Raw genomic sequence first — 13,708 nt, forward strand, 5'->3', positions numbered from 1 at the left:
GCACTATGTTTGGAGTCATATTAGATAACTCCGATGTGCCCTCCCAGAGGCTACGTCTCCATGACGACTGAAATCATTCCCTCTGGCCGTGATGCCCCAAAAATGATTGTACTCCCTACGGCCACCTGAGCTGTCAAAATCTCGATGTTGCTTTAAAAGCATCACTGCAGCAGTCCTTGCAGCTTGGATTGGTTGTGCACAAAAAAATATACTGCTAACTTCAGACTAACGAGTTGACTCTCTGCAGCGTTGGCAGAATTTTACTGTAGTAGCTGGTCAAGGTGCTAGTTTAACTAGGAGCTAGTTTTAAATGTAAAAGCAAGGGGGGGAGGGGAACTGCAACACTGGTAGACCTACTGAATATAAAAATGTTGATGTAATTTCTTAAAGTTTACTTTTAGTCTTTATTTAGATGTATACATATCTTATACAAATATTCGGCTGACAGCATGGAACAGTCCTTGGAGGGGTGGCGGGGTTTGTTTTGTCCCTACTGCTGAGACCAAACCTACGCTCTTGATTTCGATGAGATCAGGACACTGTACGTTTACATACGTATATCTGAATCTAAAATGATGAATAAAATGTGTTTGCGTAACACATGTGTTTGTGAGAGTACCCTCTCCAATAAAACCAGGTTCCACTTTTGTAAAAGCAAGTATGTCTGCTCTGAAATAAAATCCTTTAAGACAACATTCTTGGCCTCACCTCCTGTGCCACCCCCAAGCTGAGCTTAGTGAGAGGTTCACTCAGGGAAACAGCGAAGGGAGGTGGGGAGAGTTACAACCCCCCCCCCCACACACACAAGAAAATAATGAGGTATTATTATTTTGTTCTCCCTCCCTGGGTTTGTAGTGTGGATTTTTACCTGTCCAATAAGCTCTCTACAACCCCAGGAGGCCCTGACCCTCCTCCTATCTAATCCTACTGTCTGGGTTTTGCCTGCAGAGCTGCTGTGTCTGACAAACACAAAAAGCACCAACAGGAGAGAAAACACTGAGTGGTGCTTAAAAATTCATGTGAGTGAAACCAGAGAAAAGAACTGACGGGAAGCTCGGGAAGTCGTGAGGCATGACTGCTTTACAATCACCTTTCAGAATATCACTAACACTTATAGGGTTATAGACAGACTTGCTATGAAACCCTGAGTGCTTTCTTGTAAAAATCAATTTCGATGAAGGTCTTTTTCTCTGTAGCTTGGGATGTCTTTTTTTCAACACTCGTTGTCAAACAGTGTCATCCTCCATCATCCGTGAGTTTATTGAGAGAGTCAGTATGACTTTGAATCAAAACTGAATAAAAAAGAATTAAAAAAAAAAGCTTAATGGGCTCCATTTACCCAACGAGGACACTGTTCTGAATACGACTAAGAAACCATTGGCTCAGATGAAAGAATCCTCTCTTCACAAAATATACTGCGAGTTATGGTGTAATGCTATGAAGGGAAACCCCCCCCCGTACTGTCTAAACTGAAGAAACAGTGTTGTTGGCTTCTTTCATCAAGACACATGACGAGCTATTCACAACATCAGCCACAAGAAAAGATGCTGAGAAAACATGGAGTGCAAACGTTGTGAAGGAGGTGGACAGAGGGGAGAGGAACGGCGATGTGGATAAATACAATAGATGAAAGGTGCAGAGAAATGAGGAGGAAGGGAGGTGTCGGAGTGACATCCTGCAGCCTCGGGGGAGCAGGGGTCTGTTGAATGACCCTCTATGACAAAAGCCAAATCTGGACCAGACACTAGACACAGACTGCTGCCTGCTATCCCAGGCCAAACCGAGCCAGGCTAAACCGAAGCCAAAAGAGCAAAACAGGCTTGGTGCGCTAGATGATTCCCCTTTGGAAGCGTTGGAAATTCCCTCTCTCTCTCTCTCTGTTTACTGCAACTAAACTAGAACTAAAATCAAAACTGATCACTAATAATGTCACCCAGGGGATTCCTGTATGTAGATATAGTAGCAAAAGCAGCAACACTGATGAACATATACTGTAAAAAAAAAAAAGTCTTTGTGCCCTCTGGTTTTGGTTTTCCACTCCAGTTCCCTCAGCTGGACTTCCGTGACACAAGAGTCCATGACAGATTTTTCAGAAAGTACTTTTTTCCAGCTGGGTAGCTTTTCTCTCTGCTCCCTCACCAACTCTATAGGATTTCATGGGCACCACACTGTTATCTATTAATCATGCACTGCAGGTCCACCGCTCTTCCAAATCGCTTTATACTGGCGAGGAGGAAAAGTGACTTCAACATTTAAGAATAGCGTACAGTGTGTGGTGCACCAATTATTTTGTAAGTTGCTTTAAAAAAGAGAAATAAGGCTGTAATGATAGAGAGAGAGAGAGAGACGATGACTTTGTTCCATAAAAAGGACGCAGTCAGTCATGTTGTGCGCTTCTGGCGAGCCTTTGGGTGTATCTATATTTACTCAGCGATGACCTCAGATCATGGAGAATAGAACATGCAGAGGAAATGGGCTACTTAAGTTTTTGTAGAGCAGTATGTCTGTTTGCCTTTACAGAATCCATGAGTCTGCTGTCTAAACTAAATGTTTAATTTAAAGCACTGGCACTGGTTGAAGACAGAATTCAGATAACATAGGAAAAATCACTTGATATGGAAAGAGTGCAACAATACAAAAAGATGCCTCACCGATTTTCTCTCTGCCTTGAGTTCCTGCAGGTAGCGTGAAAGCTCAGAGATGATCTGTGATGTTAAATTCTCCGCTATAACTTCGTGTTGACCTGCATAGTCGTTTAACTCGTTAAGCGACGTCAGGAAGGCTCGACAGAAAGTGTACCTGAGGTGACACAGGAAAAGATGTTAGAGGAAAGAGTGTAGCTGCCAACACAGAAACAGAAGTAATAGATGGTTTTGAACATCTTAAAAGGAACAGTTTGACATTTAGAACAACTGTTTTCTGAAGTAAAATGAGAAGATCTATACCACTCTCACATCTGTCCGTTAAATACAAGGCTATACTCACTATTTAACAAGTTATCTTGTTTGTATAATCCTTCCAAAAACTAAAGTGTAAAAACACAAAACATAAATTACAAACATTAAAGATAGATTTACTTGTTATCATTTGGGTTTTACATAATTTGCTTAATTGTAAATATATTAGAAATTTGCAGCTCTCCACCCTCCATCTCGTGTCCCTTCTCTTCTACCCCAAGCAAGACATCTAGTTTCAAAAGCCTAATTATTTTAGTTCATACTGAGATCATTTCTTTAGTGTTCGACTGAATCTCTTTAATTCATTTCTGTACATCAAGTAATTAACAAACAGAAAACCTTGAGCAAGGCAGTATTAATTCATCACATAAGTACTACTTGTGTTGTGTATAAAATGTCAAAGTGAAAAACAGCACATTAACATATTCAAATTGCTGTTATTATCTGATCAACAGTTATAAGATGTTGAGTTTAGCATCATAGAAAATTGGGAAACTACCAAATATTCACATTTGAGAAGCTGGAGCCAGAGAATTTTAGGCATTTTTGATTAAAAGTCACTTAAATTATAAATCAAATGGTTGCCAATTAGGTGCTGTCTATCATCTCATTTAACTCTCCACAAGAAAGCAACAGCATATTTCCCAAATGTCAAACTTTTCCTTTCATTTATTTTGGGAGCAGGATCCTTTGACTCACTTGCTCTCCTCCTCTTCTCGCGAGTTCTTCTTGGGTTGATACTTCTTTGATAAATTCCTGTGAGGACAAAGAGTTCAGCATCGTCAGACATATTTTACTCTGTCTTTGCTAAGAGCCCAGCCTGCAGATGGGCCGAGCACCATTACCATTATACTTCCCTGACACTGCCCTTATGGACCTGCCAGAGGATCATCCAGTACACCATTCAATCCGGCAGAGTGCTTTCTGCTCCTGCTGCTACTGTACATCCCCTCTCCTCTCTTCAGGACATAAATCATCGCCCCCAGGGGAACGCATGCAGAACCAGTCACCAGAAACAACTATGCTTTTCTTATGCAGCCATTGCCCTTGTTTTGACTCTGGCTCTATGTTACTGGCACGACATGAGTGCAGCATGTTGATGTATGGTGGAGGGAGTTGTGTGAGGATGAAAGCAACCGTGTCGGCTGCAGGTGAAGGGCTAATGCCGGGAATTAGCTGCAAATAATAACCCCTTGTTATGATCCCGACACTCTTTCAACGTCCTTTTCTCAACCTAGCAACTGTTGTGTTGTTTGACATCATGTCCCGTTTGTTTTATCATGACAGCGTGACAAGCTCAACCACCCAACTGGAGCTCTGTCAGCAAAACATAATAACTTGCACCATGCTCTGATGGATTTGGGTGGCCATTGTGTACTTATGCCTTCAGGATCCTTTGATTAATTAAAGAACATCGTTGTCAAGTTATAAATGAACATACGAAAAAAAAAAAAAAATCAGACTGACACAAACAAGACAAGCCACATTTTAACTGTCTGAATGTAACAAGGCCTACATCAAAGCTGTGACTAATAGCGAGTCATGCTGTAATTTTTCAGCCATATTGTATTTATGTATTACAAGTCAGTCCAATGATTATTAGACATTTATGTTGCATATCATAAAATCTTATAACCATTATTAGTACATATTTAAAAACACATTACAAAACGACTGTTTTAAGTTAGTGTTAATTACTTAGAAAGAGCTGATAATAGTGAGGCATAGTTGCCCTCGTTGCGAGATTATAGCACTTTACCCACTGATGGAATCTAAATGCATCAGCGTGTACATGTTTTAAACAGACGTTCTTAATCCCTGCTGAAATAAATAATACATGTGTTAAAAAAAAAATACATGTAATGTGTGTCTGCACTCCATCCAGCTCTCTCTGCCCACATCCCCCACGCCTCTCCTCCCTGGTGGTGTTTGCACTGTTGCTAGGCAGATCTATCTGTCTGTCCTTCTCAGCCCATCTCTAATTATAGTCCTAGTTCGCACTCCCTCACTCATTCATTCACTCACAGTCAGATGTTAACTCTCAGACTGTATGAGCCTGCTCGCCTGAAAAAAACATATTTAAGAGAGTTGTCCAAATTCAGCAGCAGCTTGCACTTAATTAGGAGGATTAAAGGAGCGTTGTTAAGTGTATATTTGTGTATGTGTGTCAGTTTGTGTCTGTGTCTGTGTGTGCAGGATGATACGCTATGAATCCATGGCTTACTGGAAACTTACTGGAGGAAAATGCCTATACATACTGGTTGATAACATGACCGCAGACTCTTTTTTTCACCCTCACCCAGTCTCTTTTGTTCGCGGGACTTTATTCCCACTGTGTTATGGATTATGCCAGACTGGAATTTGGGGGAGGAGGAGGAGGAGGCATTAATGCATTGCCCTGCAATGACTAGACTGAAGCATTGTGCATGTTTACACCAATGCAATGGAAGAGGATTATTCATGGATTAGTGCAGTGTGTGGTTGGTATGGTGATAGAAATGGTGCAATGTAGAGTAATAGCCATAGATTTCATTCAGTTTGCGAAACTTTATTTGCAATTGTATGGGAAAATGCTGAACCACAAAGCTTTTGATCACTAACTACTCTCCTCTGACTGGATCTATTCTGCAGGCATTTTATTGATCTGACAGATATTTACTCGATGAATTATTCTGTCTATAAAATGTCAGATAATAGTGAAAAAAAAAAATCACAATTATTCACAATCTTGATTTATCAAAGCCCAGTGTGACATCTTCAGACTGCTCTTTGTTTTGTCTAATCAAAGCTCTACAACCCAAATATATTCAATTTACTTTCGCATAAGTCAATGAAAAGTAGTAAATTCCTCACAAGAGATAAGCTGGAACCACAAAATGTTTGGCATTTTTACTTGAAAAATCAGATCATGACTGAAATCTATTCATTTTGCCAGTGAGCCAGCACCGGGAAATTCCAGTTACAGTATATATAATGCACCCATTATTAATGATACCAGTTCCACCTGAGCTTTGCCTCTTCTAACATGGGAAAAGCCCTGTGTGAAAAGGTCTATTATCACTAAAAGGGAAGGAAAGAGGGGACGGAAAAATCTCCCCAACAACATGGATGAGAGAAAAAAGAAGACTAGATCAAAGAGCCAATTCCATTAGTTTATTAGATCTAACAGCCCATGCGTTTCTTTCGGTCTGAGTGTGCCCGTTAGATTAAACCTGATTCCATGAGCTAAGTTGATTACAAAGGATAATTAGTCCTGAGGTACGGCCAAGTAGCACGGCAACAAAGAAGCATAGTGTGTTGAAAACACAGGAAAAACCTTATGACTCAATCTGTCCTGCCTGCACGTCCTAATTTCCTCATTTTAACCTCTTCTGACAAGTGTACCAATGTGGACATCCGTGTGTGTGTGTGTGTGTGTGTGTGTGTGTGTGTGTCAACCAAATAACACACCCAGTTTGACAGCGGGCCGTCTGTGTAAGCACAGTGACTGAAAACATCCGCACCATCTGTGGAGCCTTAAGTTCAATAAAAGCCAACCTGCCATGGCAAGATGAGTCTATGCCTGTTCTTTTGTCTAACATACTATGGACAGATGCTGACTGATTGAATTATGGGATGTCTGTTTGTGTTCAAATGCAAGTGCAAATCTGTAAAGACACATGTTATTGGTCCACAATAACATATAATAATTTAACAATATTTGTTAAAAACACTGCTTTATCTTGGCTTTTCAGTTTTTTTTTTTTTTGGATAAAAATAAGAATTATTCACAAGTGAATAAATGCAGTTTTAAAAAAAAAATAGAACAAAGTTACGGGATATCCACAAATATAACACAGTATTTGTTGGAAAAATATATATCTCTGTTTGATATATTGTGTCTTTAAGTGAAAAGTTGATGGGTGCAGGGGTATGAGGATAACGCACGCATGTAAACACAGGCAGCTAGTCCAATTATCTCAAGATGATCTGATTCTCAAAAAGAGGAGTGGTGCTGTCTGCAGAGGATCTGTTACTTGGTCTTTGCTATGTGAATGCTTGATTGGTATTGGCTAGTTGCTGTGAAATGGGGGGTTGGGGTCAATACTTAGGGCATTAGCCATATTGCCAGGCCTCTTTAAAGATAGGGATTGTGGATTTGGTGGTGTCTCCCACTGTGTTGGGATGCTGGGGGCCTTAGGAGATGGATCCTCTCAATGCAGGAGTGCTCATGCTCATGCTCATCGCTGCCCTTAAAAAAAAAAAAAAATCAGTGACTGCACCAGAAATGGAGGGGGTGGAGCAGACACTTGTGGTTGGAGGAAAAAAAAAATCTGGGTCAGACCTGGGGTTGATAATGCTGATACCTACTGGTCTCTATGGAAACACAAGCTCCACCCCATCCCCCCACAACCTGACTTCCTCTTCCCTGTAGCAGAATCCAGCAACAACAGCAGACAGCATGCATGCACGAAAGAGTGGCAGACACACACAGATTCTTCACAGACCAAAAAAGGATGGGGGGGGGGGGGCAGACATCCTCTTCTGCTTGTTTATCTAACTCTACACTTGCATAAAGCTGTTCTGCTTCCCTGCAGAAAAATAACAGTGCTACTATGAAAATCTGATTTATTTTATTTTTTTTTAAAATATTAATATAAATATAACGCACTATGTCCCATATGGAAATTCCTGTTTCAGTCTCCCGCTCCAGAGAGAGGTCAGAGGTCAGGGTCAGCGGCATAATGAGCTGGTAAGGATCCAGTCTCTTGTTTCAAGGACACTTGAGTCGGTCAAATTCTGCTGTAGAGGGGGATTTCTTTATCTAAGCCATCTGGATGGAAAACGGCCACCCTACTGCACTGCAACCCCAAATATGGATCACAGGTCAGCTGGAGTACTCACCTAATTTGTTTTGCATAGCTGGTTTCAATCTCTGATCGCTCCTTGACAAATTTGGTGTACTTCTCCACAAACTCGATCCCCCACTGTGTATGCTTCTCCAAGTTGTCAAACTGATCCTGCAGAAAAAGAGGAGACGTAATGATTAAATCAGTCAAGTGCAAGAGAGATAGCAATCTGTCATCATCACCCAACTCATCACAGATTAAATCAACTTGATGAGGACTTTGAGTAGTATATGTATACTGTATGACCTATTGCACATAGTTGACCCCAGTTTTCATCAAATACTACCAAGTATCCATCTTGGTATTTGAGGATTACACCGACATAGATTCTAATTAGCATCTGAAAATTCAACTTCAGCTTTGTGCTTCATTTGTCATCGAAATATTGTAGTGTGTTTATTCTCAGTCATCGTCCGGCACAAGCATGTGACCCACTCTCTTAGCTGCAGTACAGACATTTCAACACCTTCAAATTTTCGGTTCCTGGCCTTTGACTGTGACTGTCCACTCCATGATCATAAGATGATCTGCCGATGTGACAGCTGACAGATTTCTCTTGACATCCTTCATTTCTTTTTACACTGAGGTCTGTCACTGAAGCCTATTGTGGTTCATAGTACAAAAAATAGGACCTAACTGCCCTGCACTACTGATAACCAAACACAGCTGTTCAGGCTGAACTCATTATTCATGATTTGCTCATGACTTGTGAGGAAAAAATTAGCCACTGGTTGGCTGAGGTAATGCCTTGAATTTCAGCAGTTCAGAAAAGACAGCGTTTCATCTGGGACATCAATTACCTCTCACACACACATACACACCTACCTACCTAAGATTTACTGACAAGCATACAGTTACTTTTAAATGATTGTCTTACACAGAGTTAGTATCATTTTAAAGATGAACCAAAAAAAAAAAAAAAAAAAAAAAAAAAAAAAAATGACCTTGGTGTAGCTCCAACAGTTCCCCATCCTCTCCTCTACCATGTCTGGAGTCCAGTTAATAGTTCCTCTGGCACGACACACGGAGTTTGTGAAGTGTCAGCACGCTAAAGTTTCGCCTGATTCTCTGAGCAAACCATGCAGTGGGCTCTACAGCCGCTTTAAGCATGTCTATTACTCGCCTGCATCACAAAAAGAGATCGAGCAAGTGGTATTCAAGTTGCTTCCTACTCATCTGCTTTAGGCATCTCTGCACTAAAAGCATTTTCACATCAAAGACACAGGAAGCGGTTGTGGCGATGAAAAGTTACACTATAGCCTTTCACAGTGGTGCAGCAATTTGAGAGATCTTCATCTTTTCTTTTTTTTTTTTTTGTTAAAATTTGATTTTGCTAAAAATTGTAGCTTTAGTGAAGCCACATTATGTCATATAAAGTGTGATGAAAAAATCTCTTTAACACCTTTAAAACAGCATTCTCAAAAAACTTCCGATTGAAATAATCAAGGAAAACAATAGGGAGTGATTAGATTGTGTGAGGGGTAGGGGCTGGGGGGGGCTGGGGAGGGGGCTTTCCAGTCTGCATTGTTAGTCAGTTTCAATGAGCAATCACTCATCAAAAGGCCACTCGAGAGAGGAATGACAAGATAAAACCAAACAATTCACACACATTTCAGTGAAATAATGAGACAACTTCTCGTCTTTGTTTTTCTCTGCCCTCAGACACCTACCTTTTTCTTGTTTCTACAACAAGTTTCCCCTTCCCCTCTAAAGCCCAAGAGCATGCTCACTCCCAGGCCCATGTGCCAATTAAAGTAATCAAACTGCATTCGCTTCATTATCACTAGACCTCAACCACTCTCGGAAGAAAAGACACAATAATCAGCCCACGTCATGTCAGCCACAACAACAAGCACATGAAACCCTCCTCTCTCTCTCTCTCTCTCTCTGACACACACTCCTTCACACTCATAACTCAGATTACCCTTTTTTGCAGGGGCACCATCTTATCCAGTGTGTCTCGACGAGGAATGTGTACCCTTGTGAAATATCCAAATGTGGTAAATGTACATCCAACTCGCCTCCAAAGCAGCACAACAAAAGGCTGAGGTTATGTTAGTGGAGGCATCCACAAGACCATTTCCCAGGTATCCAGAGCAGAGCAAGTGTGAGAGCGAGGCTGGGTTGGGAACAATGTCCGCTGACCCCACTCCCACACTATAACAAAGAAACTGTGCAGTTGCAGCAAGTAATTCCCGAATGTCTGGAAGAGGCAAGAATCCCAGAGAGCAGAGGAGGAAGCCAATGCAGCACTGGCTCACTCACACTCACACACTCACACACAGACACACACCACTCTGAGGCTGAGGCCACGGCTGCCCACAGCATAAAGGCTTAATGCTCCATCAGGCGTAAGGTGGAATAAGTGGGATGGGAGAGAAGGACAGTGAGAGAGACACAGAGAGAGAGAGAGCAGAAAAACAGAGGGAGGGGGCTTGAAAGGAACAAAAATGACAGAAGAGGCGGGATTACATGGGAGGGGATTAAATTTGGAAGGGGTCTAGTCCATGCTGCTGGGGCCTCATAAACTCTGTTTCCCCCTAATTTAATTTATATATAAAATAAAACAATAGTATGAATATTAAAATCTGCAATATGATGAGTCATTCTGAGCGTATGAATCTTTAATATCAGATAGGACAGAAGAGTTAGTTGCTCAAGTAAAATGGAAAATTCATAAACAAAGATATTCCCCAACAACAAGAGAGAGAGAGAGCAAGTTAATAAATTATGAATCTGAGTGAGGGGCATATCGAAGAAAACAACATATTATGGGAAACTATGTCAGATTTATAGACTCCTCTACTCTGTCTCATTCCAGCTTGTAAAGAGTCTTTCCTCATGCATTTTTGTACATTTGTCTGAACATAAAAGGAGATAAAATGACACAAATCTGTATGTAAATAAAAGAAAAACACACCGGCATGAAGAGTTAAAGAGACGGATGGAAAACAAAAAACTTAACGGATGAAATGATTAGTCAATTGACAGACAACCAGCAACCATTTTGATATTTAAGTTACTTTTTTCATGCAAAAATTCCCTGTTAAGTATTAATTATACAAATAATCATCAGATTAATAGATATTGGAAATAATAAGTTGCAGCTTTAACAAACCATAATTTCTAGGTCGAAATGATGAACGTAATGATTAGAGGTTCAAATATAAAGATGACTTCTAAAAGAAATGAAATCATATTTGTAGCTCTTCAACATTTCTAGCTGCACTTCTGGCTTTAATTTTTCCAAACCAAAGGCAGAGGTGAAGACAAAAATCACTTTCCATTCATTCCATCTGCTTTTTTTCTGTTATTACTCCAGTGGAAACTATAAAGCAGCAGGATGCCAAGGACAGTTCATGTGACCATTCTTGTTTTGGTAAAAATATTTTCAGTAGGAAAAGATTCAGAAATTTGACTAACTGTGTAAAACGAATCCCCTTTCCAGTTACTCAAGTTAATGTGTGTGTTTGTGTGTGTGTGCTGCATGCAAATTACACAGTGCCTATCATCCTGTCACAGTTGGCTGAAGAGTGACTCAACTCAAAGTCAAACCTGCACATTAATTTTTGTAAAACTTCCTCCTGTGTGAACAAATACGAGTAACTGCTGCTCTCCTCCTGCAGCCTGTGACACCTGACCTTGCTCCTGCAGGAGGGAATAAGTGGGGGATCCCTTCAGGAGACGAACCAGCCCCACTCTGCTTGTTATTTCAGGACGTAATCCTGTTCACTCCCATGTATGTACTATTGTGGTAGTGCATGAAGAAAAATAAATAAAACTACTAAGATAAATATTTTTTATTATCCAGGAAATGGGAAACAGGTTCAAACTGAGAACAAAGGAGACACTTAGCCGTTACTAAATATAATGTAGGTTGGCCATTTGCAGAAAAAAACAAAACAAATAGATGCTTGTTTAAGGATCAGCCTCCTGACCTCCAGCCCTTCCCAACTGGTGATGGGGATTATGGTGCAGTTTAGTGTACTGGACCTCCAGTTAATCTGAACTAATGCACATTATTTAGCTACCACTCCAGATCAGATCTCTTGATCTCAACCACACAGAGGACCCATTGACCTGCATCCCCACAACACAAGGTGGGGTTTCTCTTTTTTCTCTATCTGCAACACTGATGAAGTAGAAACACATCTGGCTGATGGTTTTGCTGAATCTTAACAACAAACCTGCTGCTTCTTTTCAATGAAGCACATTCCTGGTAGAGAACAAACTCTGAAAACTGGCAACAGGAAAAGCTGATGAAAACTCTGCAGTCAAAAATCAATGTATAATCAATGTTAATCCTTAAGATTTTCATTATATCAAACTCTATTTGATACTATTTATGGTCAGCATTTTCCTGCAATAGCCAGTATTTACATTCACTAATTACCACTTTATAAAGTAGTTTTTATTGGCACAGGCGGAGTCTGCCGTTCCTACCTGGAATCAGACTGAACTACCAAAGCACAAAGGAATCACAGGAAAACTATGCAGCATTTAATCCAGCACAGTTTTCCCTTACAGCCTCACTGTTTATGATTCACTCTCTTTGCACCATGTCAGAGCCGTATGAAGTTACTGCTTATGCAAACAGAACATCCACCAACGGGTAAAACATAGAGGCTTTTACAGTGCAGAAGCATGAAACACAACATGATTTGTGCACATCATGATTGTTCATAAAAAAATGATCCTTGCAAGGAGTAATAGAACAAGAGGTTGCAGTCATTGAGAGCTGGTCCACCAGATTACAACTTTAATATTTAGACTTTAGCTGGGATGCTGAGTATTAGGCTGATTTAAGAGTTGGGAAATTCTGCAACTTCACACAATGGCTGGGATACGTTCATGTATTATTCTAGATTCTTATTACACAAACTATGATGTGGTGACAAAAGCAAACTCAATTTTTGTTCATACAGCAGGTCTTCAGGCTTTTATCAGGGTTTTGTTTTTTGTTTTCATAGTATGAAATTAAATGCTTATAACTTGCTTTCTATTTATAGCTTATCCAGTATGATGGAGGACATGAAATACAAAAGTACCCTTAAGAGTCTGTGTAATCTTCACCGTCAGTAAACTGTAATGATGCATGACACCAAATACATATCCGGGTTGCACAGTAAAAGTAGGTAAACTGTCATCTGGCCTTCTGTTATTCTTCTTTCTACCACAGAGGGCAGTACCGAGTAATAACACTCCTTCAATGTCAGCAGGAGTTAAAGTGAAGAAATGATTGATTACAGAGAATATGATCTTCTATGAGAAAATGCCTAAGGATGATATTTAAGATAATGACAAAAACACATCTGACATAGTAGCTCTCATGGTACTGCTGTTGATTTTTTTTTTTTTTTTTCTCTCCAGTAGATACCAAAGAAAAACAAAGTTTGTAATAAACTGAGCACATGGTAGAACACTTCTGTGACCTGGCTGAAAATTTTCAACAGACATATGGGTTTCAGATAACAATGCACCTGTAAAACCTGAGAACATGTTGATTGATGATTCGTGGATTCGTGAGCATTCAGGAACGCAGACAGCACAAAATAAAAACCACTTGATGTGGTCATCTCTTTTTTCAAAGAAGAATATGGTAAGATAACGAGATCAAGAACTTCAAAAACACACAGATCCAGAGTTGAGGCTGCTTCACACAAAGGATCAGAGATAATAGCAGAACGACTTTAAGACAAGGTTGGTGAAAGCACCGTTTTAAAACCTCTGAGCAAATGCTCCCGGGGACACTTCCTTGTTTTATTACAACCATACCACCTTACCTCCGCAGAGGTTGATTTGCTGCTCTGATGATTACAGAAAAATCAATACACATTTAAAAACACAAGAGAGGAGAAAATT

At 40.3% G+C, this 13,708-nt stretch overlaps 1 protein-coding gene across 7 annotated transcripts in view; it reads right to left on the reverse strand.

The window, feature by feature from the left end:
• The window catches only part of fnbp1 (formin binding protein 1), a 60,249-nt gene that overhangs the window by 34,830 nt on the left and 11,711 nt on the right, over window positions 1-13,708 (reverse strand). For 6 of the 7 annotated variants that reach the window (XM_022744021.1, XM_022744026.1, XM_022744024.1 and 3 more), the window contains exons 1-4: window positions 8,791-8,890; window positions 7,842-7,957; window positions 3,657-3,713; window positions 2,652-2,799 (exon numbers count right to left, since the gene is read on the reverse strand). In XM_022744021.1, coding sequence (XP_022599742.1) covers window positions 2,652-2,799; window positions 3,657-3,713; window positions 7,842-7,957; window positions 8,791-8,832 — 363 coding nt within the window. In that variant the 5' untranslated portion in view covers window positions 8,833-8,890. Of the gene's footprint in view, window positions 1-2,651; window positions 2,800-3,656; window positions 3,714-7,841; window positions 7,958-8,790; window positions 8,891-13,708 lie in introns of those variants that run through there. The other variant, XM_022744022.1, reaches the window with a different exon arrangement.

The sequence above is a fragment of the Seriola dumerili genome, unplaced genomic scaffold (assembly GCF_002260705.1).
Source record: "Seriola dumerili isolate Sdu_G_001 unplaced genomic scaffold, Sdu_1.0 BDQW01000074.1, whole genome shotgun sequence".
Lineage (NCBI taxonomy): Eukaryota > Metazoa > Chordata > Actinopteri > Carangiformes > Carangidae > Seriola > Seriola dumerili.